At 51.0% G+C, this 14,240-nt stretch overlaps 1 protein-coding gene across 2 annotated transcripts; it reads left to right on the plus strand.

Annotated features, from left to right (window-relative positions):
* The first annotated feature begins 358 nt into the window (after positions 1–358).
* LOC144720525 (ras GTPase-activating protein-binding protein 2-like) lies at positions 359–13,560 on the plus strand. Of its 2 annotated transcripts, XM_078597303.1 has the most exons (13): positions 359–468; positions 1,778–1,915; positions 4,176–4,257; positions 4,669–4,770; positions 7,467–7,538; positions 8,078–8,168; positions 8,909–9,008; positions 9,156–9,450; positions 10,037–10,147; positions 10,929–11,064; positions 11,558–11,689; positions 12,245–12,369; positions 12,705–13,560. In XM_078597303.1, the coding sequence occupies exons 2-13, from the start codon at positions 1,821–1,823 to the stop codon at positions 13,008–13,010; spliced, it is 1,647 nt and encodes a 548-aa protein (XP_078453429.1). In that variant the 5' UTR covers positions 359–468; positions 1,778–1,820; the 3' UTR covers positions 13,011–13,560. The 2 variants fall into 2 exon arrangements, with proteins under 2 accessions (XP_078453429.1, XP_078453430.1); XM_078597304.1 differs by lacking the exon at positions 359–468 and having other exon boundaries at positions 1,857–1,979.
* Positions 13,561–14,240: the final 680 nt, after the last annotated feature.

Here is a 14,240-nt window from a genome sequence, read left to right on the forward strand (position 1 = left end):
CCCTGGACTATTACACATTTTCTGTATAGCAGCAGGCAAAATGTCACGTTCTCGTATCTATTCTCTCTGCTGGCCTCTCTCTTTATGTGCGCTGAAGAAGGGCCATTGCCCGAAACGTCACTTATTAGAAATTAAATGTTAAGGCCACGGTGTTATTGATGAATGTGTTGAGCTTTTTTGTTATTTGTACGTATGCACCAAATAACCAAATAGATAGATACATTATGTTATTGATATGTTATGTAAATAAATCATCTCTCCAAACCAATTCCCTGTTTCTCTGCGTTGAGGCCCTTCGCGCCCCTCCCTTCACCCCAGCCCATCTCCTGACCCCCGCCCCCCACACACCTGTGCTGCACGGGGTTTCCCGGGCTTGGCCCCACGGGTGCCCGGCCTGGGCCGTTCTGCGCATGCGTCCCGCCGCTTTGTGCCGCCGCCGCCGCTGTTGCCGCAACTCGGCCCCGCTCGGTGAGGCGATTCCCGCGTTCCCCGCGTTACCCTCGTCGCTCGCCGCGTTCCCCTCGCTCCCAACTCGGGGTCGTTTTTTTTCCCCCTCCGGGCAACCCCCTTGCGCGTTTCCCGAGCCGTGGCCGCGGCACCGTGAAACGGACCGAAGCGCGAGGCGGGAGCCGCGAACCCGCAGGCGCGGCGCGGCCTATCGCGCATGGGCGAGGCGCTCGGGCCCCCCGGTCTCGGCTGGAGGCGCCACCGGACCCCGCGCCGTGGACGGCGGCGCGGGGTCGTTATGCGAGAGCGGGGTTTGGCGAGGCCTACCGCGGGGCCTAGAGATGGCGCGGTTGCCGCTCGGACGCGAGGGAAGGCGGCGCGGTGGGGAGATGTCCGCAGCGCTATCGACTCGCGGGGCCGTCGGGGAGGACGGGGCGACTAGCGGGAGATGGCAGAGGCGAGGGATGCGCTGCCGGGGATTGGGGAGCATGCAGATGGAGGAGGGGTGAGAGAAACGTGGCTGAGATGTCGAGAGACCGGGATAGGGTGGCTGGTGGGGAGACGGCACGAGCGGGTGGGGAGACGGCACGAGCGGGAGGAGATGGAGAGGGGACGTTGCGTTTGGGACGTGATAACGCTGGAGGAATTCTAGATTCTAATTGCAGAGGAAAATGGATTTATGGTATGGAGAGGTGATGCAGATGGAGGGATACGACAAAACATGGGCAGTTGCGACGGACTCGAAGATGATGGGGGGAGAAAGGGGTGACTCGAGATGGACAGATTGGGACTACGTGCACAGTTAAAGGGAGGATGCGGGGACAAGGAGATGATGGTTGCGAAAGAAGACGGCAGTGACGATGTCAGAAACGTGGAGATATGGAATGACCGACGGGAGATGTTGGGAGATGATCAATAGCAAAGGAGATATGGGGGCTATAATGACCGAGGGAGTTGAATGAGAGGGGACCTTGTGACAATAGGAGGGAACGAGACAGGAATATGATTTAGGATTTAGCTGGGGGAGATCGGGGAGATGGAGGCAGCGATTTATCTCCGCAGCCGAGATAAAATTATGGTTAGGGATGTGGAGGGGAAATGCGCGAAGACGCGAGGCGGATCTCGCAGCCGCTGAGGGTGAGGGGAGCACGCGGCCGGTGGTGGAGGCAGTTAACGAGGGGTCGGGCAGTTATTTTGGAACGGTAGAGAAGGGAAAATTGGACGTGAACATCAGAGGTGACGATACGAGAAGACATTCCGTAGTTGGCGTATGCGGATCTTGAATATGCATTTGAGAGTGATGTTTTTATTTATTCCCCCTCGCCCCAAGTGCGCGACAGTTCCTGTGAGCGGCTGTGCACGCGAGACGAGAGATGGTGATGGAGAGGCCAAGTCCGCAGTTGGTTGGGCGGGAGTTCGTGCGGCAGTACTACACCCTGCTCAACCAGGCGCCCGACTACCTGCACAGGTGCGCGCCCAGCCGTCCAGCAGAGTTCGGCACCCTGCGGAAGCCGAGTCCCGTGACAGCTGTGGTGAATTTGTCAGAAGTGTGCTCATCAGAAGTGTGTGCATGTGTGTGGTCCGTCCAGGGTTTTTGTTCTACTTTTGTTTTACAGGGAGTTGAGCGGCATTGTTTGTGTGTTCATGTCGAGGTTGATGGATGAGCCAGTGGATGGCTTCAGGAGTAGCCTGGTAAATACTACGTCTGATTTTGTGCCAGGAAAGGATGGATTTGTGCATTGGCATTACTATATTGCCTATGGTTTAAGATATATTCTCATCGCAATTAATAGACCCGTAGACATGCATGATTGAAGCTAGAACTCGTGTGCTCTGTGGTTTGGGTTGAACTCGCATGACGATTCACATTTACATAGATACCCATAGACTGAAACTGACACGGTTTCAGCCTCGTGAATATATGAAATGTGAATGATTGAAGCAGGCAGTGGTGTACAATTTTCTGATGTTACAGCATCAGTGGTACTGTGGGCTATGCTTAATTGTTCCTTCGGTGTAGGAGAGAGCTGCCTCAGCCATGCGTCCTGAATACAGACCGTTGTTTGCGTGGTCCGTCCGGTTGGCGTCGCAAACAGCAACAATTTAAAAACAGAAATTAATAGGGGGCCCTCCTTAATGAAGTGTCTTGACGTCCTTGGGGTAGGGTTGTGGTGAGATGGCCCGTTCCTGTTGGGGTGTTGGTTAGGGGTTGAGTTAGGGTTAGTCTTAATGGCTGGTTGGTTAGAGGTTGAGTTAAGATTACTTGTTGGTTTGTGTCAGGACTAGTGTGCTGCACCCCAAACATTGTCTCCACCTCCGCATTGCAACATTTGACTTTTAGGTTTGGTTCGCTTTATTTTCTGACATTGAAAGCAAATCAACTATGGAACCTGAACGCACGATTGGTAGGTTGCGAGTTCAAAATCCCATACAGGGATTTAATCATTGCCTATGGTGTTAGATAAAACTGGTACTCTTTTCTGTAAAGGCAAGAGTCCTTGTCCGATGGCGTAACTTTCCCTTGCCACAACAAAGTAGAATTTTCACCACTCACTCAGGGCTTCGGCAGAGCTGGAAAAATATAAATAATTGGTTCTTGGCACATCTGAAATTGTGTTTTTTGGAGGTTGTGCATTAATAATTGCGTTGTAAATTGGTGCCATTAAGTTGATGATTAGGATGATGATTACTTAGTGTTGCCCCCAATAAAACTAATAGGCAAAGAGGTATTCCAGTGGCTCAGAGGTCAAAGCACTGAACTTGGTCCTGGGTTCAAATCCAGTCAACCCCCTGTGATTAAACTGGGTTCACAAGTGGCTCAACCTTGTGACCCGTGCACATATTACGTTTGAATCTGCACTTTATATGGAATCGGTTTCAGCTCTGAGAATTTAAAAGGTGGTTTTATTGTCATCTCATGAACAGTGGCAAAGTGGGTAGGAAATTACTAACCCCCTTTTGAGTGTGCTTAAATTAATCTCAGAGGTAGCTCTTGTGATATCCATTTGCCTCTACTATGGAGGATTGCATTACTCTGCGAGAACTCCAAATACATTTTGTGTCTCAAGAAATGACTGATACCACAATCGGGATGTAATTGGAAGAAAATACAAAAACAATCAAGTATGTAATAAAGTGCTTCTATCTAAATTTAAATAGTTTCTTACCTTCCCAATACATGCATCAAATTGTGCATGGGCCAATGTATTTCTTACCATGACTTTACCGAAAGAACCAAAGAGTAATTTCTGCAGTCACGAAAGCTTCAAATCAAGTTTATTTCTTACGATTTAACCAAATTACATTGAAACAATAGAGTGGTGTTACATCTAGGCTAACGGAGTAAACAAGACAAAAAACTTGAGACGAAAGGAATATATGCTTAAATCGTATCTCCATTCAAGTCGTGACAGTTCTTGGAATACCATGGAGCAGGGCCTATTTTAATTAAATTTACCATTAACCATATGGCTCCGTCATGTATGTATATATGTGTATGTTGAACTTATTTTACGCCGTTCTTAGCCAACTGCTAATCGAAGGCGCATTTATGTACGTATACGGCGTAGTGTTACAAGGTACAGAACAACAGCTACAAAGGTTACCGTGTTTGATACAGAGCTATGGTTACCATTGACAATTGGTTGCCACTTTGAAAATAGGCCCTGCCATGGAGGGTTTTTCTGTAGATGCCTTAACTGCTGCTGTTGTGTTGCGCTTTGTTGAAGGTTCTATGGCAAGAACTCAACCTACGTACATGGCGGGCTGGACGCCAACGGACAGCCCGCCGAGGCCGTCATTGGGCAAGCGGTGAGCAAACGCCAGCAGCCACCGGGGAGCACACAGGCGATGCCAACTCGGCTCTGGCATCCACGCACACACACACATGTGTTCACCACACTTTGCTTTTTGTGTGTGTGTTGTTTTTATGTCGGTGTTGAGCAGTGTAGTGATTTGCGCAGTTCTCAACCCATTGACCTGTGTTCGATTTCCGGCATTGGCCAACATCAGTAGCAGTTATTTAAACCGGTCTTGAGCCTCCACTAGGCCTGACTCAGCCTTAAATGAGAAACCTGGTGCAATCTGTAAAATTCAGCACCGGGAAGACAAAGGCAGTGGTGCATTGTGCACAGTGCCAGCATTCTTAGGTGCTCCCTAACAGAACTTTACCCAACAGTGTGTTAAGTCTGTACGGGGGATCTTTGGCTTTGTGCTCGGCAGGAAATTCACAAGAAGGTGATGTCGCTAGGATTTCGGGACTGTCACACCAAGATACGACATGTCGACGCTCTCGCCTCGCTCGGGGATGGAGTTGTGGTACAGGTGAGGAGAAGCCATACCTAGATTTTGGCCCCGAGTTCTAGTTTCAAGGAGAACGTGGAGTGAGGGGTACATGCTTCTGACATCATTGCAATGCAAATGCCAAACTAGTCTAGCATGAAATGATTTATATTCTTTGGGTCTGTCGGTAAAGCCATGTAGATATAAAAATTATAAAATTATCACAACGTTTCGATCGCAACACAAGCGATCGTCATCAGGTGAAAAAATATAGCGAGAAAGCTACCAAGGCAGGAGAAAATACAATGGGAGAGCTGCTGAAACACGAAGTTTTTTAGGCTTCAGATGGACTCAGCCCAAGGGTAAGTGGGCAGGGCTAGAGGTGTAATTTGATTGTAAATGTCAGATCGGTGATGTACCTCCACGACGACGACTCAGCTGTGGAGGTGGCCATTGTATTGTGAGAGATTAGCATGTCAATGTAAACGAACCAACGCGCAACGGTGGCTGTGCTAGTGAGACATCCAGCTCGTACATTTTTTTTAATGATTTCACTAGAGTACACGTGAAAGTCACTTAAAAGTGAAATTCCCTTTAATGAAGGTTTAAACTCATGTTGGGCAGGCTGGGACACACAACCTAGATACCTATCAGCAAGATAATAGGTTTTTCTTGAATATATATACATTCGTATCATTTATCCAGGAAAGCCAAATTGAGTCAAGATTTTGACTTACATCTTTTGTGGCTGCAGGAATTTATATTCCTTGGGTCTTTCGGTAAAGCCACGTAGATGGAAAAATAATAGAAATATCACGACGTTTCGATCGCAACACAAGCAATTCAAATCAGGCGAAAAATATATAGCGGGAGAGCTGCTGAGGCAGGAAAGACCCAAAGAATATGAGTCAAGATTCTTGTTCAGGAGGGCCTTGCTAGATTGGGATGTTTGGTTAATTCCTTGTTAAGAAGTGTTTGGGTAGAGAAGTTGACTTCTAAATTGTAAAAAAAATCCACACCGAGAGGAGATAACACTGGAGTCCACACTCACTCGTCATGTACCCACTTTCTGTACTACCATCTCCTCGGTAAATGTGCACCTCAGCAGGTTAGTCGTCTCACAGAACACGGTTATCTGTGTTATCCACCAACTCTTGCTACAAAGCATTGGATTTGTGGCATATGTCACCACACCTGCTGGTATGGGTACACCGTCATGCCATATTCTTTAAGTTACTGGTACTGTTGTAAAACTCTTTAATGAAGACTGGCATGTTTCATTAAATTATAAATTTATGTTCAAATGGGCACCCATAAGAGTTTTTGTTGATATTGGTTGAATCAGGCCTGAGGAACCTTGCCTTTACTGAGGGCCGAACCGGACTTTCCAATGCATGTGGTCGGGGCCACACATTAGTAGACACGAAATCTTGATAGTGCAGCGTTGTCAGCATTGACCGCACAGAGCTCCAAATACATTCGGTGACTGAGAACGCTTAAAATTAGTAATGCATTTTTCCAGGCGGAAAATAGTCCTCCCGAGTACCAAATGAGTATGGCTAAGATACTCGTAGTGGTGGATAAATATTGTTTGTGGGATGTTTCAAAGTTGTAGACTGCATGTGGCTGTCGGCCGTATGAAATAGATTTGGCCATTAAGTCGCAGGTTTTCCATGCCTGGTTCCAGGCATTGAAGTGTAGTGCAAACACCAAAATATAAATTATGGTAATGTAAAACCACTACTCGTATGACTGCTCGACTGCATCCATCCATGGTGCAGGTGATGGGAGAGCTGTCCAATGCCGGGCAGCCCATGCGACGCTTCATGCAGACCTTCGTGCAGGAAAGACCCAAAGAATATGAGTCAAGATTCTTGTTCAGGAGGGCCTTGCTAGATTGGGATGTTTGGTTAATTCCTTGTTAAGAAGTGTTTGGGTAGAGAAGTTGACTTCTAAATTGTAAAAAAAATCCACACCGAGAGGAGATAACACTGGAGTCCACACTCACTCGTCATGTACCCACTTTCTGTACTACCATCTCCTCGGTAAATGTGCACCTCAGCAGGTTAGTCGTCTCACAGAACACGGTTATCTGTGTTATCCACCAACTCTTGCTACAAAGCATTGGATTTGTGGCATATGTCACCACACCTGCTGGTATGGGTACACCGTCATGCCATATTCTTTAAGTTACTGGTACTGTTGTAAAACTCTTTAATGAAGACTGGCATGTTTCATTAAATTATAAATTTATGTTCAAATGGGCACCCATAAGAGTTTTTGTTGATATTGGTTGAATCAGGCCTGAGGAACCTTGCCTTTACTGAGGGCCGAACCGGACTTTCCAATGCATGTGGTCGGGGCCACACATTAGTAGACACGAAATCTTGATAGTGCAGCGTTGTCAGCATTGACCGCACAGAGCTCCAAATACATTCGGTGACTGAGAACGCTTAAAATTAGTAATGCATTTTTCCAGGCGGAAAATAGTCCTCCCGAGTACCAAATGAGTATGGCTAAGATACTCGTAGTGGTGGATAAATATTGTTTGTGGGATGTTTCAAAGTTGTAGACTGCATGTGGCTGTCGGCCGTATGAAATAGATTTGGCCATTAAGTCGCAGGTTTTCCATGCCTGGTTCCAGGCATTGAAGTGTAGTGCAAACACCAAAATATAAATTATGGTAATGTAAAACCACTACTCGTATGACTGCTCGACTGCATCCATCCATGGTGCAGGTGATGGGAGAGCTGTCCAATGCCGGGCAGCCCATGCGACGCTTCATGCAGACCTTCGTGCTGGCACCAGAGGTATGTTCCCAGTGAGCACCGGTCAAAGCACACACAGTGCACACACACCATGCCTACCCATACACAGAGTAAACACTACACACACACACCCCAAGTAAATACCACTTGCACGCAAATGCAGCATGTACATTGGACACACACTCTGTACATACCACAAACACCTCACAGCATATACAGCACACACTTTGCCTATACCCCTCATACTTGTATGCACCACATATATGCCACGCACAACACATACGTACACATACCACCCGTACATGGCATACGCAACACACTGCATTTACCGCTCGCACCCATAATCGCAGCGTATATGCCGTACACGCATGCATCTTCGCTCATAGCCACACGGCACACAAACGCCATTTGCGTACCTCTCTCACACGGCAAGTTCGCTCCTCCCACTCGCCCATCGCACGCTTGCACGCCGCTTGCACTCGCGTGCTGGATGACTGCCCAGTGTTTATGGCCTCAGGCTCGTGTGTTTGTATCGGCGTGTGTGGGTGAGTGTTTACTATTTTTTATCTTATCTCACACAGGGATCGGTGCCAAACAAGTTCTACGTTCACAATGACATGTTCCGCTACCAGGATGAGGTGTTCCTCGACTCTGACACAGAAGCTGCCGAAGGTATCGTGTGGTGTTCACTCCCGCCCGGGCCCGTCTGGATTTGTCGGTCGCTGCCATCGCCGCTGTGTGTGTGTGATGCGGAGCTGTGTCTTTGAACCTCGTGTTCTTTGGACGGCCACCTCGAGTCGGCCTGATTCTACCCCAGACCTTGTGTTCATGAACTAATTGAGTTGACTTGAGTTGACTGGCAAGCTGAGATGGACAGCCGGAGTTGGTTAAAAAGAAAGTGGCATCACCATGATTTTCTGGTTACTTCAATTATCACGTGAGTTGGGCAACTCACCACCCTGCACACAGTTGGGCATGTTACTGCTATGTATATAAAATAACTTTTTTTTAAGCTGCCTACAACACTTGGATCATCATGCATTGGGCATATTCTGGCATTGGACAAATTCGGACATCCAGGCCAGCCCGACAAGTGAAACCTTCCAGGAGAATTTGGGCTCTTGCATAAAATTGGCAATCATCGTGAGGAGTCTGAATGCTTAGAAAAGAAGTGCCAAGGGGCAATATTTCCACTTTGCCTGAATATCGACGTCGGGATTCTGATGTTGGAATCTGGGCCAGCAAGTGGAGCAAAATCATCTGGCAGAATTTGCATTCTCATCGAACTTGCGTTTGAAAAACATGGAGAGCGGATACCAGGGTGGGGGTAAGTTGACTATGTACCCGTGCTCCTTGTTTTTGTGGAAACACATTATGATGAGTGTGTGCTTGTGTGCGTGGGCTAACAACAGAGTCGGGAGAGGAGGTGGAGGAGGGTGAGGAGGAGCAAGAGATTATCCAGCCAGAGCCTCCGGCTCCTGCCCCCTTCATTCAGGACACAACTCCGTCCAGGTGCGTGATGATGTTGATTTGCAGATGATGTCCGTGTGCTGGTGGTGATGTGCATGGTACAGGGGTGGTGATATCGGTGGTGTATGTGTGCGTGTGCGCGTGTGAAGTTGTTGATGTTTGTCGGTGATGTTGTTTGCGTGCGAGCAGCAGTACGGAGGTCGTTGAGCAGGAGGAGTTAACCTCTCACCTGGAGGCGGCGCCGGGCGGTGGCATCGCTGGTCCCGGGGCGGAGCCCGAATCCCCGGGCGGTGTGGAGGGGAACGGGGACGTGGAAGGGGGCAGTCCGGAGGAGGACGAGAGGGTCCCCGACAGCCTAGATACGGACGGCACAGGCCATTGGAGGGACGAAACGGAGGGGACAACGCCGGAGAAACCGGAAGCAAAACCCCCTTCCCCGTGCCAGCCTGTCGAGCCCCCACCAGCCCCCCACAAGCCGCCCGAGGTGGGTCCCACTGCTACGCTGTCGCTGGGGATGCGACCATTCATTGAGTCAAATCAATCATTTGCAATTCATTTTGATATGTTTTATACAGCACTTTGAATGGCATCCTTTGCACTAAATGGTGCTATAGATATAAAGACTTGATTGATATTACCCACTTTGATGTACGATTGGAAACACGGACATTGACAAAGATAATGGAACTAAATCTAAAAAGTGCACGAAGGTGCATGGGAATTGCTTGCTTGGAATTACATGGAGATGGACAGAGGAACACATGGAGGGGAGAACGCGCGAGTTAGAGACATCACACTGAGAGTTAAGGCGGCTCAGTTGGCTTGGGCAGGACGCATCCCCTCGACGTGGTGAAGGGCAGTGGTCGAGATGAACGGCGGAGCGGTAGCCAACGCAGGAAACGCCTGAGAGGACGTCCACAGCGGAGGTGAAGCAAAGAAACCATCTCGTAGGCACGAGCCAGACACACCACGACAACGGCCTGGGGAGCCCTTCGTCCACCAGTGGATAGGTCATGGCAGATGATTACGATGATGATGACTTGTTTTTTTTTTTGCGCGCACGTATGCAGACGAACTCGTGGGCGTCGGTGACAAGCAAAAACCTGCCACCCGGAGGAGTGGGGGCGCCATCCGGAGGAGTCACCCCCTATGTGATGAAGGCTCCTCAGGCTCCGTTACAGGCATGGCCTCGACACAAGCGTTCACTTAACAATGAGTGTTCATTTAAGAAGGAGTGTTTCCTTACCAAACACAAATTCGCAATGAGAGGAAAATGATGGGAACCGAATAGAGAAACAGGAGCAGAGGGCCAGGAGAGATAAGGATGGGGGAGGAGGAGGGTGAGGCTGCATGAGGACCTCGACGCTGCTGCTGCTGCACGGAGAGGGAGTGGCAGCGTGTCTTCACAACGGGCGGCGGGGAGAAGGGAGGAGAAGTTTCGAGTTGCCATCACGAGGCATGTGATTTACAGGGGGCTTGAACGGATTTAGAGTTATTTGTAGCTTATTTATGTAAAACGAGCTTTACTACCCGGCTTCGCCCGAGACTTTGATTCTTGTCTTGGATTAATACACGGCCTACGTGGAGGGTGGGGGGGATGCGTGATGTCAGCAGGCACACTGCGTAACGCTGCCGCATGCGGGAGACATCACAGATGTGACGTCGCCGCTCACTTGCCGTGCAAAATATATCCATTATTGTGCCCCCCCCCCCCCCCCAAAAATAAATTTTTATACTTTTTGCATTGTGGACAGTCTGGAAGCTACCCACATGCCAAATTTCAAGTTTGTTGCATGTTGGGAAGTATGCTAAACATTTTGAACAGACACACAAATTTCCCTTTTATTGAAAAATGTACTCACTTGACATCACTTGCCCCTATTATGTATTTAATGAAGGACTGATATATTTTGTGTGTGTCTGTGTTGGAATCTGTTTGTGCGCGCCTCTGTGCTTGTGTAGCCAGCGTCTCAGCCAAGAGTGGAGGTGAAGACCGAGCAGGCAGGGACTGGACCTGTCCCCCCACTCCTCTCTCGCGGTCGAGGGGGTGGGCCCCCACGGGACCGTGCTGGGGGGCCACCCCGCACCCCTCGCCCTGGTAACACCAATCACCATGCAACAACTATGCATATCGATTCATCCATCAAAATACATTCTTGCACGCATTTTCCATGCTTCAGATAAATTCTGGTTTATGCAAAGCGCTTGATGTGGCTGCCCCAAAGTTGGGTAGCCACCTATTTTCGTGTCCTGGCATCTCCATTCTGCCATCTCTGTCCTTATTTTAGTGTGAATATAATTTGACATCATAATTGCTATGATTAAATGTGTTTGTTTTTAAAATATAATTGAGGAATGCTCTGATGTTGTCTGCCAGCCAAGTCCCCCTTGAAAAAGGCTTCTTAGCTCAATGGGTTCTACTCGAGAAATACACTTCTCACTTTTAACTTCTGACATGCAATTGATGTACTTATTATTGCATTTAGACTAATGGAGCGTGCTTTGTGTTTGCATGTGTCTTGTTGTATGTGTTTGTGTCTGTGTGCGCGTGTGTCTGCGTGTGTCTTTGTTTATATTGTGCGAGCGTGCAGAGGGGGGTGACGGGAATCAGGAGTTTGAGCCACGGCGCCCGACCACGGCACGCTACCCGGACTCGCAGCAGATCTTCGTGGGGAATCTCCCGCACGACATCGAGGAGGCCGAGCTGCGCGACTTCTTCATGAGTGAGCTCCGCTTTCCCAGTCGAGAATTTTTAAGTTCTCTTTTTAACGTTGGTTGGGAGTAGAGGTGGGGGACGTGACGCTGCCACAGCGCTGTAACCGTGATCACGCTCGACTCGCAATCCAGAGGTTTGGCAGTTTGGTTCAATCTGCCGGCGTGGCAGTTCAATAATTCCCCCGCCCCTGGTCCACTCAGCAGTATAAGTTGGTGCAGCACAGTCGATGGAGATGTTACGTTGACTGAGGCTAGTCAGAGATGTGTCGAGGCTTGATGGTATATTTTATCCCTACTGATGTCATGATGCATCGCTGCATCCCTAATTCACAGCCCCTTTCTGGGTAATGGAGGTTTTTTTACCATACTTCATGTTGGTCAGTGCACGTTGGTGAACGGTCAGTAGGCATAATCGCTCGCCTGACTGATGCTAGCCATGGTCGGGAATATAATTTGGGATTGCCGGAGTCGCAGTGCGACGCGCTGACCATTGGCACGACTGGTCCATCCTTAATATCCACCACCATGGTCTGCCCCCCCCCGACGTCGTCTAACACCGCCAGCGTTTGGACACGTCGTCGACCTGCGCATCAACACCAAGAGCAGCGGCAGCGGCAGCAAGCTTCCCAACTTCGGCTTTGTCATCTTCCAGGAGCCCGACGCCGTGCAGAGCGTGCTCGCCTCTAAGGTACGCGTGGGTCGGTGGGAAGGGTGGGTGGGCCGGTGGGTGGCCAGTGAGTGGCCGGCTGGTTGGGTGTGTGTGCAGCTGAGCGAGTGGGTGGGCAGCTGGGCGAGTGGGTGGGTGGCTGGGCGAGTGGGTGGGTAGCTGGGCCAGTGGGTGGGCGAGCAAGACTGGTAGGTGGGTGGGCTGTGTGGCTGCTGGTCGGCTCTGTGGAATCGGCTCGAGTGCGGAAGCTACACGAATTGCTGCATCGTGAGACCGTGGGAGATATCCAGCAGTGGATAGACTTTGGCTAATGACGACGAATGAGCCTTGCTTCCTCGTTGTGTCCGCGTGCTCAGCCCGTGCTGCTGCGCGGGGAAGTTCGTCTCAACGTGGAGGAGAAGAAATCTCGCGTCGCCCGCGACGGCGAGTGGCGCTCGCTGGAGGGACGCCGCGGCGGCGGCGGCGGCGGGGGGGGGCCTGGCGGGACCCGTGGCGGAGGGGGGCCTGGAGGCCTGGGTCCCCGTGGCGGCGGGGGACCCCGCGAAGGCTGGGGGGGCGGCGCGTCCCCCAGGGGCGGCGGTGCCGGAGCCGGGGGCTTTTTCCCGCGTGGCGGGGGGCGGGGTGGCCAGGGGGAACCCCGATTCCCTGCCCAACGGCGATAGAAGTCGCCCCGTGGATCGCCCGCCCGCCCATCCGCTCGTCCATCCGTCCGCACCCCTCCGCACGCAGGAGTCTGCCCCCGCTCCGCGTGCAGGGGCGCAGGGTTCACCGCGTAGCTCGAGTCTCGTGTGGTGGGTGGCTTGCTGCTGTTGTCTTATCGCAGTGCGTTACGGCCTCTCCATGCGTCGTGTCGGCGCTGGCGGCACTGCTGGCCCAGCAAACGAGCCACGGGTCTTCTCGCTCTTGCTCGCCCCCCCCCCCTCCTCTCTCGACGTGCCGGCCCCCCACCAACCCCCGGTTCCGCCTTCCCAACTTCCGGGTGCTGTGCTCTCATCTCTCTCTCTCGCTTCCTTGGGTGTGTCGTTATAATTTTTTGTTTTGTTTTTAATTTCGGAGATGATCATTCTTAACTGAATATTTAAACAGACATGTACAGTGTTAAATAGCTCCTGCCCGTGCAGCGCTGAGTAGGCCGGCGTGGGCAAGCGCCGCATGTTTCGCTCTCTCTCTCGCTCGCCGCTATCGCTGTGTCGTATTAAACTGTTCATTGCTCGTTGCCTCCAGCGAGTGCTTCTCTGCGTGGCTGTGAAACCATCGGCCTGAGATGAACTTGTACATAAGGCGGGTTTGGTCGGTGGCGCGGTGGCATCTCCGAGTGGGTTGGCGAGTGGTGTTAGGTGGCAGGCGGGGGGGAGCCGGTGTGGGAGTCCGGGTGGGTGCTTGGTGTCTCAAACGATTGTGCAGCGGGAACGGTGGCGGTGGTAGATGTTGAACTCTCCTCTTAACGTGTAGCGCCGTCCCACTTATCCCCACCCCCCACACGCGTGGCTGGTGTTTTGCGGGGGACTTGCAGTAACTGTGCCTTGTCGGGGCCGCGCGTGTGGAGCTGAGCGGCGTGCGGGCTGCACGTTGTCCCGTTCGTACGTTCGCCCGCTCGTCGCTCCGTGCGTGTGAAGCGAAGGCGGCGGGGGGGGGGGTAGCCGCGGGGGCGGAGAAGGGGTGGTGCTGGGGTGCGACATGCATCCGACCGCCGTGGGAGGAAAGCTTTCAAATTTGGCGTCCGCTCCGAAGTTCGGTTGCGTCCAGGGATTAATTTCTCACCAAATATTTTCTGGCTCGCTGGCAGACTGGAGTAGGCACGTCACTAGTATAGCCATAGCGAGAGGTATTCTGAATGTGGTGTTCTGGGGTACACAAATATTTTCCTTGCTGACCTTGACAGAGCCGGCTGA

The sequence above is a fragment of the Lampetra planeri genome, chromosome 9, assembly GCF_965212315.1.
Source record: "Lampetra planeri chromosome 9, kcLamPlan1.2.h2, whole genome shotgun sequence".
NCBI lineage: Eukaryota > Metazoa > Chordata > Hyperoartia > Petromyzontiformes > Petromyzontidae > Lampetra > Lampetra planeri.

What these genes read in the sequence shown, in the direction of transcription:
- LOC144720525 (XM_078597303.1), top strand. Translation starts at nt 1,821, where the DNA reads ATGGTGATGGAGAGGCCAAGTCCGCAGTTGGTTGGGCGGGAGTTCGTG. An exon ending in CAGGACACAACTCCGTCCAG is followed by an intron (nt 9,009 to 9,155) that starts GTGCGTGATGAT and finishes GCGTGCGAGCAG; the next exon opens with CAGTACGGAGGTCGTTGAGC. An exon ending in CTCCTCAGGCTCCGTTACAG is followed by an intron (nt 10,148 to 10,928) that starts GCATGGCCTCGA and finishes GTGCTTGTGTAG; the next exon opens with CCAGCGTCTCAGCCAAGAGT.